This window comes from Coregonus clupeaformis, chromosome 27, assembly GCF_020615455.1.
Source record: "Coregonus clupeaformis isolate EN_2021a chromosome 27, ASM2061545v1, whole genome shotgun sequence".
Taxonomy (NCBI): domain Eukaryota; kingdom Metazoa; phylum Chordata; class Actinopteri; order Salmoniformes; family Salmonidae; genus Coregonus; species Coregonus clupeaformis.
This window is the reverse complement of record NC_059218.1, coordinates 24,971,875-24,986,338: the sequence shown is the minus strand read 5'-3', so window position 1 is coordinate 24,986,338 and position 14,464 is coordinate 24,971,875. Positions and strand designations below refer to the sequence as shown.

At 44.9% G+C, this 14,464-nt stretch overlaps 1 protein-coding gene across 1 annotated transcript; it reads left to right on the top strand.

Annotated features, from left to right (window-relative positions):
* The first annotated feature begins 1,462 nt into the window (after positions 1-1,462).
* On the top strand, positions 1,463-13,241 carry LOC121541666 (ATP-dependent RNA helicase DDX54). The gene is made up of 19 exons (XM_041850866.2): positions 1,463-1,730; positions 2,757-2,886; positions 5,217-5,287; positions 5,359-5,547; positions 5,679-5,728; positions 7,384-7,425; positions 7,546-7,763; positions 7,901-7,962; positions 8,106-8,237; positions 8,347-8,557; positions 8,740-8,871; positions 10,050-10,271; positions 10,803-10,876; positions 10,977-11,183; positions 11,306-11,457; positions 11,597-11,710; positions 11,798-11,908; positions 12,075-12,169; positions 12,453-13,241. The coding sequence occupies exons 1-19, from the start codon at positions 1,614-1,616 to the stop codon at positions 12,746-12,748; spliced, it is 2,625 nt and encodes an 874-aa protein (XP_041706800.1). The 5' UTR covers positions 1,463-1,613; the 3' UTR covers positions 12,749-13,241.
* Positions 13,242-14,464: the final 1,223 nt, after the last annotated feature.

Here is a 14,464-nt window from a genome sequence, read left to right as displayed (position 1 = left end):
GAAACACGTGCCGTCATCATTGCTTTGCAGAAAAAGGGCTTCACAGGCAAGGATATTGCTGCTAGTAAGATTGCACCTAAATCAACCATTTATCGGATCATCAAGAACTTCAAGGAGAGAGGTTAAATTGTTGTGAAGAAGGTGTCAGGGCGCCCAAGAAAGTCCAGCAAGCACCAGGACCGTCTCCTAAAGTTGATTCAGCTGCGGGATCGGGGCACCACCAGTGCAGAGCTTGCTCAGGAATGGCAGCAGGCAGGTGTGAGTGCATCTGCACGCACAGTGAGGCGAAGACTTTTGGAGGATGGCCTGGTGTCAAGAAGGGAAGCAAAGAAGCCATTTCTCTCCAGGAAAAACATCAGGGACAGACTGATATTCTGCAAAAGGTACAGGAATTAGACTGCTGAGGCCTGGGGTAAAGTCATTTTCTCTGATGAATCCCCTTTCCGATTGTTTGGGGCATCCGGAAAACACCTTGTCCGGAGAAGACAAGGTGAGCGCTACCATCAGTCCTGTGTCATGCCAACAGTAAAGCATCCTGAGACCATTCATGTGTGGGGTTGCTTCTCAGCCAAGGGAGTGGGCTCACTCACAATTTTGCCTAAGAACACAGCCATGAATAAAGAATGGTACCAACACATCCTCCGAGAGCAACTTCTCCCAACCATCCAAGAACAGTTTGGTGACGACATTTTGGGTCCATGGCCAGGAAACTCCCCAGACCTTAATGCCATTGAGAACTTGTGGTCGATCCTCAAGAGGCGGGTGGACAAACAAAAACCCACTAACTCCAAGCATTGATTATGCAAGAATGGGCTGCCATCAGTCAGGATGTGGCCCAGAAGTTAATTGACAGCATGCCAGGGCGGATTGCAGAGGTCTTGTCAATAAACGCCTTTGACGCTTATGGAATGCTTGTAATTATACTTCAGTATACCATAGTAACATCTGACAAAAATATATCATGACACATAACAGCGAACTTTGTGAAGACCAATACTTGTGTCATTCTCAAAACTTTTGACCAAGACTGTAGTATGAATGCCCCAACCACTGGAATGACCTGACTTCTGCAGAGGCCTTATCACCATAAATGCTGCAGGGCCAATGCTGACATCGGATTGACCATGCAGCGCCTTTAAGGCAGCCTTTCAGAAGCTTTGCCTTCACACAGCCTGTCTGCACGCTCTGTGGTGTCCCCGCGGTCCTAAATCCACTCTTTAAAACTGCCCCTGTGAGGAATCTGCATGGTCCTAAAGCACATCGAGGCCATTTTTTGTATCATTGTGCAATGATAAAACTGGGTCGTCAAAATGCAATTTTAGAATGTGGGGGGGGTCATGACTTCTCAAACCCCAAACCCAGGCCTGTTCTGTTTCGCAAGCGTTCCCGGAAGTCTCGCGATGTTACGCCTCCGCGTTCAGAAACTCTGTGATACAACTCACAAGAAAAACACAAGACGTCATATCATGCGCCGACGCACGAGTCTTGCGTGCATAATCGCACGTGTTTCAAATTGTCTGCCGTCTGTGTTGTTAATTTTTTTTTTTGCACCAATCATTTTTTTATTATTCTAACTAGTTCAAAGTGTTGAAAAAGTGCTGATACTAATCACAATGGCTCAAAGAAAGAAGAAGCTAACTAAGAAAAAGAGACAGACTGGCCACCGGGAGCCTGACGAGTCGGATGGTGGAGATTTCGAAGTTGCTGCTAAAATTAGGGACGATGATTCTGTAAGAACCATTTCATTTTTCTGTTATTGTAGCTAGGTAAACAATTTGCTGTAGTCATTTGAGCAAACGTATGTAAATCTACCTGCTATGAATTTACTTAGCTAGTTGCTAACCCTCTGCTAGCTAACATGCTAACTAGGCAATTAGCGGTGGATGTCAACTTGTGTGCAGGGTTTGCCTGTTGTGGGGCTTTGCGTAACGTTAGGCCTAGAATTGATTTATCGTCAATTACATGAACCATTATTAAAGCTAGAATCCTAATTGAAACAATAAGAGAGCGTGCTCCCCACCCCGGTTTCGCTAAGGAATGAGGCTGGAGAAATGTAATCACTCAAATTCATAGACATAGCTATGGATGCAAGGATAGATCATCCATAATATCACATCGTTTTAACCATGTGTTGAGGCTATACAGTGTTTGTTTACGTTTACTAAAATTGGAGTAAAACAAGCTTATATTTTCGGTTCTGATGCGGTACGACATGCATTTATAAGTTATATTCTGCAAGAATCAATGGGTATAACGTTATATTGTAGCGAAGTGAACCCGGGTCTCTGGCATGAAAGGCAAATACTCTACGCATCGCGCTAACCCACTTGGTGGGAACCGTCATGTGACTAATATAGCTAGCGCGTAATCCGAATGGGAACCCACGTCCCCGTGCTTCGACATTCGTTCAAGGCCCTTCACGCGTCCGACCGTGCGTTCCGATGGACTCACGGCGCCATCCCACTTCTGACACCAGTGTAGCGAGCGGGAACGCAATCCCGGTTCTCTGGCGTAAAAGGCAAACACCCTGCACATCGCGCCAATAGGGTTAACCCACTTGGTCGGAATTGTAACTAGGTGCATATAGCGAGGATCGCTACAATGTAATTAATTTACAAGTCCAAAATGGATGTAGCAACTAAGGATACTAGCTTTTAAAGTAGCGCTAGATTTGGATTTGAGTGGGAGATGATTATGAGTTTCAGTCCCCATAATGACAATGTCATGGTATTTCATGCAATGAATGTGTTTTTCAGCCTGGAAGAAAGTTACCCCGGTTCCCTGGTGCTTCATCAGAGTGTCTGTCTGATGTTGAACCAGACACCAGGGAGCTGGTCAGAGCTCAGAACAAGAAGAAAAAGAAGTCTGGGGGCTTCCAGTCCATGGGTGAGAAATTTGAGTAGGCTTATCTGAAGGCCATATTTGTAAGACACTTACAGATGTTATACAACAGGGGTGTCAAACTCATTCCATGGAGGGCCTAGTACAGGTTTTTGTTTTTACCTTTCAATTAAGACCTAGACAACCAGGTGAGGGGGAGTTCCTTACTAATGAGTGACCTTACCCCGTAGAGTCTATTGACACACCGGTGCGTCTATAAGTTATATAATACAAAAAAATCCCCATCAAAATCCACCAGTTTAAGCTACAGTGACTCATCAGAAGGTAACCGGTACAGGTAAAATAAATTAATGGAAATATGGAGGTAGTTTTGTGCCTACCCCCCAAAATTTTTTTGGGTTAAATATGTGTAATTAAAAAATATATATACACTACCAGTCAAACGTTTGGACACGCCTACTCATTCAAGGGTTTTTCTTTATTTTAAATATTTTTTACATTGTAGAATAAAAGTGAAGACATCAAAACTATGAAATAACACACATGGAATCATGTAGTAACCAAAAAAGTGTTAAACATATCAAGATATATTTTATATTTGAAATTCTTCAAATAGCCATCCTTTGCCTTGATGACAGCTTTGCACATTCGTGGCATTCTCTCAACCACCTTCATGAGGTAGTCACCTTGAATGCATTTCAAGGTGTGCCTTCTTAAAAGTGAATTTAAGGAATTTCTTTCCTTAATGCGTTTGACCCAATCAGTTCTGTTGTGACAAGGTGGGGAGGTATACAGAAGATAGCCCTATTTGGTAAAAGACAGAGTCCATATTATGGCAAGAACAGCTCAAATAAGGAAAGAGAAATGACAGTCCATCATTACTACATTTCAAGGACATTGAAAGTTTCTTCAAGTGCAGTCGCAAAAACCATCAAGCGCTATGATAAAACTGGCTGTCATGAGGACCGCCACAGGAATGGAAGACCCAGAGTTACCTCTGTTGCAGAGGATAAATTCATTAGAGTTACCAGCCTCAAAAATTGCAGCTGAAATAAATGCTTCACAGAGTTCAAGTAACAGACACATCTCAACATCAATTGTTCAGAGGGGACTGTGTGAATCAGGCCTTCATGGTCGAATTGCTGCATAGAAACCACTATTAAAGGACACCAATAAGAAGAAGAGACCTGCTTGGGCCAAGTATCACGAGCAATGGACATTAGACCGGTGGAAATTTGTCCTTTAGTCTGGAGTCCAAATTGGAGATTTTTGGTTCAAACCGCTGTGTCTTTGTGAGACGTGTGGGTGAACGGACGATCTCCGCATGTGTAGTTTCCACCGTAAAGCATGGAGGAGGTGGTGTTATGGTGTGGGGGTGCTTTGCTGGTGACACCGTCTGTGATTTATTTCGAATTCAAGGCACACTTAACCAGCATGGCTACCACAGCATTCTGCAGCGATACGCCATCCCATCTGATTTGGGCTTTGTGGGACTATCATTTGTTTTTCAACAGGACAATGACCCAACACACCTCCAGGCTGTGTAGGGGCTATTTGACCAAGAAGGAGAGTGATGGAGTGCTGCGTCAGATGACCTGGCCTCCACAATTCCCTGATCTCAACCCAATTGAGATGGTTTGGAATGAGTCGGACAGCAGAGTGAAGGAAAAGCAGTCAACAAGTGCTCAGCATATGTGGGAACTCCTTCAAGACTGTTGGAAAAGCATTCCAGGTGAAGCTGGTTGAGAGAATGGCAAGAATGTGCAAAGCTGTCATAAAGGCAAAAGGTGGCTATTTGAAGAATCTCAAATATAAAATATATTTTGATTTGTTTAACACTTTTTTGGTTACTACATGATTCCATATGTGTTATTTCAACGTTTTGAAGTCTTCACTATTATTCTACAATGTAGAAAATAGTAAAAATAAAGAAAAACCCTTGAATGAGTATGTGTCCAAACGTTTGACTGGTACTGTATTTCCTGAGCTTTCTTATATCTCCTAGATATAGGACATGCATCAAAACCTTATTCCGTATAATACATCTCTTTTGCCATTCATGAATGTGGTGTTATTCAATGCGTTTCTATGGGATTTGGTACTAAAGGCCAAACTGCAATATTTTATCAACAAAACAATCATATATTATTTTGCCACTTAGAGGTCCTACATTTCAAAATCAAATGGCTAAATGATCCATGTGGTGTGGTGGGGATCCATACCAACGTCTTAGACTCTAGAGAATGAATACATCAATCAACAACCAGGAAGGAGCGAAAACCAGCAGACACTCGGCCCTCCGTGGAATGAGTTTGACGTGTTATATAGCAATGTGTCCTGAGTATGTCGTAACAGCCATCTTTTGTTAATTGCAGGTCTCAGTTACCCCGTTTTTAAAGGAGTCATGAAGAAGGGCTACAAAGTCCCTACTCCAATCCAGAGAAAGGTATGCCAGTGCCCTTAGATCTTTCACTAATATATCAGGTTGAATGTTTATGAGACCTCTCTCCCTCTCAGACTATCCCCGTGATTCTAGATGGCAAGGACATGGTTGCCATGGCAAGGACAGGCAGCGGAAAGACTGCTGCGTTCTTGGTGCCCATGTTTGAGAAGCTGAAGGTCCCCCAGGCCCAGACGGGGGCCAGGGCTCTAATTCTGACCCCCACCAGAGAGTTGGCACTGCAAACCATGAAGTTCACCAAAGAGGTCAACATCACTTTACAATATAATATACATATTTGTATGTAAACGGGCTAATCTTTGATTTTTCAGTGATAGTATGTTGTTTTGGTCAATAACAGCAAATAGTAACTATATTCCCTTTTATTGTATTTCAGTTGGGAAAATTCACCGGCCTTAAGACAGCTTTGATCCTTGGTGGAGACAGGTATTAATTACATCTTCAGTCTTGTTGTGTTTAAATTTGTTATTGTCCTTACAAGCATCAACTGAACAAGGCCACTGTGCCAGACGGAATACATTTTTCTTTTTTTACATTTTAGTAATTTAGCAGACGCTCTTATCCAGAGCGACTTACAGTTAGTGAGTGCATACATTATTTTTTTATTTTTCATACTGGCCCCCCGTGGGAATCGAACCCACAACCCTGGCGTTGCAAACGCCATGCTCTACCAACTGAGCTACATCCCTGCCGGCCATTCCCTCCCCTACCCTGGACACCGCTGGGCCAATTGTGCGCCGCCCCATGGGTCTCCCGGTCGCGGCCGGCTACGACAGAGCCTGGATTCGAACCAGGATCTCTAGTGGCACAGCTAGCCTTAGACCACTGCGCCACTCGGGAGGACAGGGCACATTCTTAAAGCATGCGCAGACCAGCTGGCAAGTGTATTCACAGACATTTTCAATCTATCCTTGTCCCAGTCTAATCCCAACATGTTTCAAGCTGACCACCATTGTCCCTGTTCCCCAATAGCTCTAAGGTAACCTGCCTAAATGACTATCGCCCTGTAGCACTCACATCTGTAATTAGGAACTGGTTTGAAAGGCTGGACATGACACCATCATCTCAGACACCCTAGACCCACTCCAATTTGCATACCGCCCCAACAGATCCACACATGACGCAATCTCAATTGCACTTCACACTGCCCTCTTCCACCTGGACAAGAGGAGAAATAACTATGTGAGAATTCTGTTCATAGACTACAGCTCAGTGTTCAACACCATAGTCCCCTCCAAGCTCATCACCAAGCTAGGGACCCTGGGACTGAACCTCAGCAACTGGATTCTGGACTTCCTGACGGGCCGGCCCCAGGTGATGAGGGTAGGCAACAACACCTCCACGACACTGACCCTCAACACTGCTGAGCTCCCTGCCATCCTGGACCTCTATATCAGGCGGTGTCAGAGGGAGGCCTGAAAAATTGCCAAAGACTTTAGCCTCCCCAAGCCATAAACTGTTCACTCTGCTACTGTCCGGCAAACGGTACCGAAGCATCGGCTCTCGGACCAACAGGCTCCGAGACCGCTTCTACCCCCAAGCCATAAGACTGTTAAATAGCCAGACTGCTAAATAGTCAATTAATGGTGCCCAAACTATCTGCACTGACTCTATCTTGCACTGACCCTACGCACACTCACTAGACTATATTTACAAACCATATACACACTCACTCCCACACAAAACACTCCCACACACATTCACATACACTACATATGCACACACACAGACCGACACAACACACATGCGCACACACACACTTTACTAATTTGCTGCTGCTACTCTGTTCTTTATTTTATTTGTATTATTATCTATCCTGATGCCTAGTCACTTTACCCTGCCTTCATGTACATATCTACCTCAAATACCTCGTACCCCTGCACATTGATCTGGTACTCCCTGTATATAGCTCCATTCTTGTGTTTTTAATTTTATTCCTCGTGTTACTATTACTTTTTTTATTTTTAAACTCTGCATTGTTGGGAAGGGCCTGTAAGCAAGCATTTCACGGTAAAGTCTACACCAGTTGAATTCGGCGCATGTGACATACAATTTGATTTGAACCTCTTGTTTATTTTCAGAATGGATGATCAGTTTGCTGCACTTCATGAGAACCCGGACATGTATGTACACAATGGCCTTCACAATGTACTGCTGTAATTTGCCATAATGCAATTTTAAACAATGATAAGGTTATGTTTTGTTGTTCTCTGCTGTAGATTTGAGTTCTCTTCTGCCTACAGAATTATCGGTACCCCAGGTCGTCTGATGCACGTTGTCATGGAGATGAACCTGAAGCTACAGAGCGTGGAGTACGTTGTGTTTGACGAGGCTGACAGGCTGTTTGAGATGGGCTTTGCCGACCAGCTCCAGGAGATCATCCGGAGGCTCCCAGACAACAGACAGACACTGCTGTTCTCTGCCACCCTGCCCAAACTGCTGGTGGAGTTTGCTAGAGCTGGTAAGCCCACCCACAACATCCCTTCAATGGCAATGTAAAGCCCACCCACAACCTCTGCCTTCTTGTGCAACCTTTTGATAATGAGTTGTGTACGAGGCAAGATGTGTAGTGCTCTATACGGGTTGTGTTTTGTGTAGGGTTGACGGAGCCAGTGCTGATTCGTCTGGACGTGGATTCCAAGCTTAGTGAGCTGCTGAAGGTAAAGCTAAAGGACTCGCTAAAACACAGCCACAAAATGTGAAGTTTGTTTGACCCAGTTGAATGCGACATGTGAAACCTGTGATTAATTCAATTAGTTAATATAAAAGTTGAAGCATAACATTGCATTTTCTCCTCTCCCAGCTGTCGTTCTTCCACCTGAGGATGGATGATAAGCCGGCTCTGCTTCTCCACCTGCTGAGGAACGTGGCGAAGCCCCAGGAGCAGACGGTGGTCTTTGTTGCCACCAAACACCATGTCGAGTACCTCAAAGAGGTGAGACCCACGTGAATAAAAGGGTAAACTAATGGAAGGTTTGGTTGTCCTCAGCCTTGTACTTTTAAACACATTTAGACTCTAACTCTTTGTGTTACCCTATGTTTAGCTTCTGTCCTCTGAGGGCGTGGAGTGTGCCTACATCTACAGTGCCCTGGACCAGACTGCCAGGAAGATCAACATTGGTAAATTTGTTCACCGCAAGGCCATGGTGTTGATCGTGACAGACGTGGCTGCTCGCGGTATAGACATCCCCCTGCTGGACAATGTCATCAACTACAACTTCCCCTCCAAGGCCAAGCTTTTCCTGCACAGAGTCGGTGGGTAATTCAAACAGTTGACCAGCATGTTGACCATTAATTGTGGTGATGTTTTAGGTTATCTTGACTTGTCATTTATGTACTTGGGACAGAAAGGCCAATGACAAAACCATCTGAATCAATGAAATATAGTGCCTTCCTCACCGTTGACTGTTGGCTCATCTCTGCCTTTTCAACATCAGGTCGAGTGGCGCGCGCAGGCCGCGGTGGCGCAGCCTATAGCCTGGTGTGTACAGATGAGATACCTTTTGTCTATGACCTCCATCTCTTCCTGGGGAGACCCCTTCAGCTGGCTACACCTGACCACCAACAAGGTACCAGCACTGGGCGAAACATGTCATACACAGTATGAGGGAATGGAGCCATTGCTTACCCCTCCAGTTGTCTGTTCAAACTTGTTTTCTGTCATAGGTTCTCAATTCTCTTGCTTACACTCAGACATAAAAAATAAAATTATATATATACACTATCGTTCAAAAGTTTGGGGTCACTTAGAAATGTCCTTGTTTTTGAAAGAAAAGCAAAAAAAAATGTCAGTTAAAATAACATCAAATTGATCAGAAAGACAGTGTAGACATAGTTAATGTTGTAAATGGCTATTGTAGCTGGAAACGGCTGATTTTTAATGGAATATACATAGGCGTAAAGAGGCCCATTATCAGCAACCATCAGTCCTGTGTTCCAATGGCACGTTGTTTGCTAATCCAAGTTTATCATTTTAAAAGGCAAATTGATCATTCGAAAACCCTTTTGCAATTATGTTAGCACAGCTGAAAACTGTTGTGCTGATTAAAGAAGCAATAAAACTGGCCTTCTTGAGAATAGGTGAGTATCAGGAGCATCAGCAATTGTGGGTTCGATTACAGGCTCAAAATGGCCAGAAACAAATAACTTTCTTCTGAAACTCGTCAGTCTATTCTTGTTCTGAGAAATGAAGGCTATTCCATGCAAGAAATTGGCAAGAAACTGAAGATCCCGTACAACGCTGTGTACTACTCCCTTCACAGAACAGCGCAAACTGGCTCTAACCAGAATAGAAAGAGGAGTGGGAGGCCCTGGTGAACAACTAGGCAAGAGGACAAATACATTAGTGTCTAGTTTGAGAAACAGACTCCTCACAGGTCCTCAACTGGCTGCTTCATTAAATAGTACCCGCAAAACACCAGTCTCAACGTCAACAGTGAAGAGGCGACTCCAGGATGCTGACCTTCTAGGCAGAGTTGCAAAGAAAAAGCCATATTTCAGACTGGCCAATAAAAATAAAATATTAAGATGGCCAGTCTGAGATATGGCTTTTTCTTTGCAACTCTGCCTAGAAGGTCAGCATCCTGGAGTCGCCTCTTCACTGTTGACGTTGAGACTGGTGTTTTGCGGGTACTATTTAATGAAGTTGCCAGTTGAGGACCTGTGAGGAGTCTGTTTCTAACACTCTCTTCCTCCATCTCCTGCTTAATATCTTTCTCTCCCTTCTTCCCTCTCTCCCTCCGTCCAGAGTCGGACGGTGTGTTTGGTCGTGTTCCCCAGAGCATCCTGGATGATGAGGAATCCCAGCTGATCACGGCCCATGAGAACTCTCATGACCTGCAGAACCTGCGCCGAATAGCGGACAACGCCTACAAGCAGTACATCAAATCCCGGCCCATGCCCTCACCAGAGTCCTTTAAACGGGTCAAGAACACAGAGCTCCCCAGCATGGCTGTCCACCCACTGTTAGGTCAGTAGGATGTCTCCCGAGTGGCGCAGTGGTCTAAGGCAATGCATCGCAGTGCTAGCTGTGCCACTAGAGATCCTGGTTCGAATCCAGGCTCTGTCGTAGCCGGCCGCGACCCGGAGACCCATGGGGCGGCGTGCAATTGGCCCAGCGTCGTCCAGGGTAGGGGAGGGAATGGCCGGCAGGGATGTAGCTCAGTTGATAGAGCATGGCGTTTGCAACGCCAGGGTTGTGGGTTCGATTCCCACAGGGGGTATGAAAAATAATAATGTATGCACTAACTGTAAGTCGCTCTGGATAAGAGCGTCTGCTAAATGACTAAAATGTAAAATGTAAAAATGTAGGATGACTGAGCTGTTAACAGAATGGTCTTTCCAGTGCGCTGCAGATGGTCCTTAAAGTTGTAATGTTAATCAATGAAGTTTCTGTCTCAATGGATCCTCATCAGATTTAAGGTTCTCTCATAAAATCCCACACAGACGCTCCCTTACGCTTGCTAAGATATTAACCCACATTTCATTTGTCTATTGCCAGGGTCAGGCTTGGAGAAAATGGAACTGGAGCGCCTTCAAATGGTGGACTGCATTAAGGGCTACAAGGCTAGAGCTGTGAGTTTGGATTGAAAATGCATATTGGAAGCTATTCTCTATAATGAATGAATAACCGTTAGTAATACTGTTTTAAACAACCATGGCACTTTTTCTCCAGACGATCTTTGAGATCAATTCGAACAGCAAGACCAACGCCAGCGTGGTAATGCGAGCGAAGCGTACCAGGGACATGCGGCTGGTGGATAGGTTCACACAGAAGAAGGAGGTTCTGGCTGCAGAGGGCAGGTATCACGTTCCTGTCACTCCCCTACCCTCCACATACCACACAGCAGACCAGGAGGACAGTGAAGAGGAGGACCTTCAGGTTAGCACTACTGAGTATCCATCTAGCATGTATGTGTTCCATTGCTAATCAACAATGGTGCGTAGCACCACCACAGACAAAGTAGTATCATATGACTAATCAGGATGTCATTTCTCCACCAGGGTGTGTTTTCTGAGGTGGTGGGGGGGAAGCGGAGGAAGCCACAGGAGGACGGCCGTACGGAGAGGCCAGACAGCAAGAAGACCAAACAGACAGGCCGTGATGAGGAGAACTACATCCCCTATAGACCCAAGGACTTCAACTCTGAAAGAGGGTATGGGAAAGGCTGACTACACAGTCCACTCCGCTTTAACGGCTTTAAAAACAAGACCAAAATAGTCATTCTGTAATTGTGGGCTAATGGTACAACAGAGCCATAGTGATATTGACTCGGTGTGTGTGTGTGTTTTCAGACTGAGCCTGGGAGCGGAGGGCACAACGTTTGAGCAGCAGGCTTCTACTGCTGTACTGGACCTGATGGGAGACGAAGGAGACAGACTCAACCAGCACAAACACATGATGAAGTGGTAAGAGAGAACACCACGGCACATACACAGACACACACACACACCCCCCATGCGACCTCACTTGACGTCTCCTCCATCTCTCTGCAGGGATCGCAAGAGAAAGCGCTTTGTCAAAGAAACAGGAAAGGAGGCAGACCAGAAGAAGAAGAAGAGAACGGAGAGCGGACAGATGATCAACAACAAGAATAAGAAGAACTTGTATCCTTTTTGTCATGTCAAACTGATCTTTACTGATGAAAGCTTTTAATAAGGTCTAGGAGGGAAATTCCAACACCCTCAGCTTATTGTGCATAAGTCCTCACTCTTAATTGTACCACTGCAATGTTATTAGGATGTTCTATCTCCTTGACCCTGTGTGTCGCAGCTATGAGGAGTGGAAGAAGAAGTACAAGGTGGACGATGGAGGGGGTGGAGATTCGGATGGAGAGACCGGAGGCAGAGGAAGGAGGGGTGGAGGAGGTAGGAGTGCAAATCATCAGAGGGCTGTAGCTAGAGTTTTGATCGGTTGTTTGTGATGGGTCTGATGAATGACTAATGTCTCTTAAGTAAAGCTGACATCCCTTTTGGACATTCTCCAAGCTCCAGTCTTCGGGCTCTACTACCTAAGATCTATTCCGAAACACTCACAGCAATATCCAGTTTGATGTATTTGCAAAACAGCATGTCAAAATAATGAACAATTGAAATGCTGCCTAGGCCCTTCTCTTCTCTAATCCTGTCTCACTCCCTCTCTCTCTTCCAGGTCGAGGCAGGCCTGGAAGGGGCCGAGGTGGCCCATCCAGGGGCCCCAACTCCCAACCCCTGGGGCCCCCAGGGCAGCAAAGGGATGGTAGCGGTGGCTCCCGGGGCCCGCGCTCGGAGCTGAAGAGCAGAGATCAGATCCTGAAGCAGCGCAGAAAAACAGAGAAACAGAGGTTCCTGCAGAGCGGAGGCTTGAAGAAGCTCCGGGGCAAGGGCAAGCAGCGCCTCAACGATCAAAAGAAGTCAGGCTTTGGCCGTGGTGTCCACAAGAAGGGCAAGATGAAGAAGAGACTGTGAGGGAGGGGGTGATGAATAGGTGAGAGATGGAAGGATTGGCAGAGAGAGGTGACAATGGATGGAGGCTTTTTTTAAACCTCCATCGGGGGGGTTATGGAGAAACTCCAAGGGTGGATCTCAATAGCCTAAAGTTGCCTTCCTCTCATGACTCCTCTCCATTTGTACTGGTCAGTCAGTGCAGATGTATGAAGAGAAACAAGCAGAGGAAGACATTTTAGACTATTGAGATGCACCCTAACCCAAAGGGTTCTTGCAGAGCTCCATGTATGATACAGCAGTGCGGTGTCATGATAAGATCCCCATCCGTGTCCACATATTTTATGTGCCCCTAGCCTTGATGCAGAGATTTTGCATAACAGGGCTAGAGTGATTGAAACCTGTCTTTTATAAAATATATGTGCATCATAACCTATCCAGATGGATTGCACTCTTAATATCATATTTGTTTATGTATATTATTAATTCAAAGCTAATACAAATGTGATTTGTGTTATCTGTGACTGTGTCATTCTTTCATTAGAAAGTCTTAGGAGGAACTGAAAAACCCATGACAGTAGATAATACAAAGCTGCCTAATGAGCACTGTGAAATACATTCCTGTTTTCTCTGGGCATAATACAAAGCTGCTTAATGAGCACTGTGAAATACATTCCTGTTTTCTCTGGGCAGTGGAGCATTGAGGAGGTCAACCACATTGTGCAAGAATAACCTTCTGCCATTCTTCACCACATGGTGGCAGTAAAGCCTAGAGAGAAGTCTGCCAGAGGAAACTCTGTCACTACAAACCTGTTTGTAAGAGATCTGACCCAGCTGACAGCAGAGCAACCAGAGGGTGTTGGGAGATTGACTCCGGGCCAAGAGTGTGGTGGAGATTGACGTTCACTAGAATAAGGAGAATTAAGGGAATGTTTCTGTCAGCAAAGAGCCCCAAATCCAAAGTCTCGCTTCCCTAAATTGCCTCCCATCGCTCAGCAATAAGATGGCTGTATTCTACATACTAAACAGGACATATTTGGGAAAGGTCTTTGTAGAACAAGGAAAAGTAATGTACATGATCAAAACTGGTTTTTGGCTCTGATTTTCAATATGATTAGTAAAGTTTTTTAAAATGTTAAATGAAATGTTATCTTCAGTATTTATAAAGTAATGTTAAACTAAAGATGTGTGATTATAATACTTTATGACTATATATTTTCAGTTTTTTCCCTACTTTCTATGAACTCTAAATATACAGCAAAAGTATTCATTTTATTAATTGAACATACTAAAACCTACATTAGATAACTTAAATTTGCCAAAAACATACTTTATTTTTCATCAATCTGTGTTTTTGTTATAGCCAACACTGAACTTTGCATTCATGTACCGAATGTGTGAAGCTGAACAAATACCACATTTTAGTCATTTAGCAGACGCTCTTATCCAGAGCGACTTACAGTTAGTGAACACATATATATATATTTTTATACTGGCCCCCCGTGGGAATCGAACCCACAACCCTGCCGTTGCAAACGCCATGCTCTATCAACTGAGCTACATCCCTGCCGGCCATTCCCTCCCCTACCCTGGACAATTGTGCGCCGCCCATGAGTCTCCCGGTCGCGGCCGGCTGCGACAGAGCCTGGATTCGAACCAGGATCTCTAGTGGCACAGTTAGCACTGCGATGCAGTGCCTTAGACCACTGCGCCACTCAGGACACTGCAAGCAAATTATTC

Bases quoted from the DNA above. Each gene is read 5' to 3' on its own strand.
- LOC121541666 (XM_041850866.2), top strand. From the start codon at position 1,614: ATGGCTCAAAGAAAGAAGAAGCTAACTAAGAAAAAGAGACAGACTGGC. The intron at 5,548-5,678 runs GTCAACATCACT...ATTGTATTTCAG, and splicing joins CCATGAAGTTCACCAAAGAG to TTGGGAAAATTCACCGGCCT. The intron at 12,170-12,452 runs GTAGGAGTGCAA...TCTCTCTTCCAG, and splicing joins AGGAAGGAGGGGTGGAGGAG to GTCGAGGCAGGCCTGGAAGG.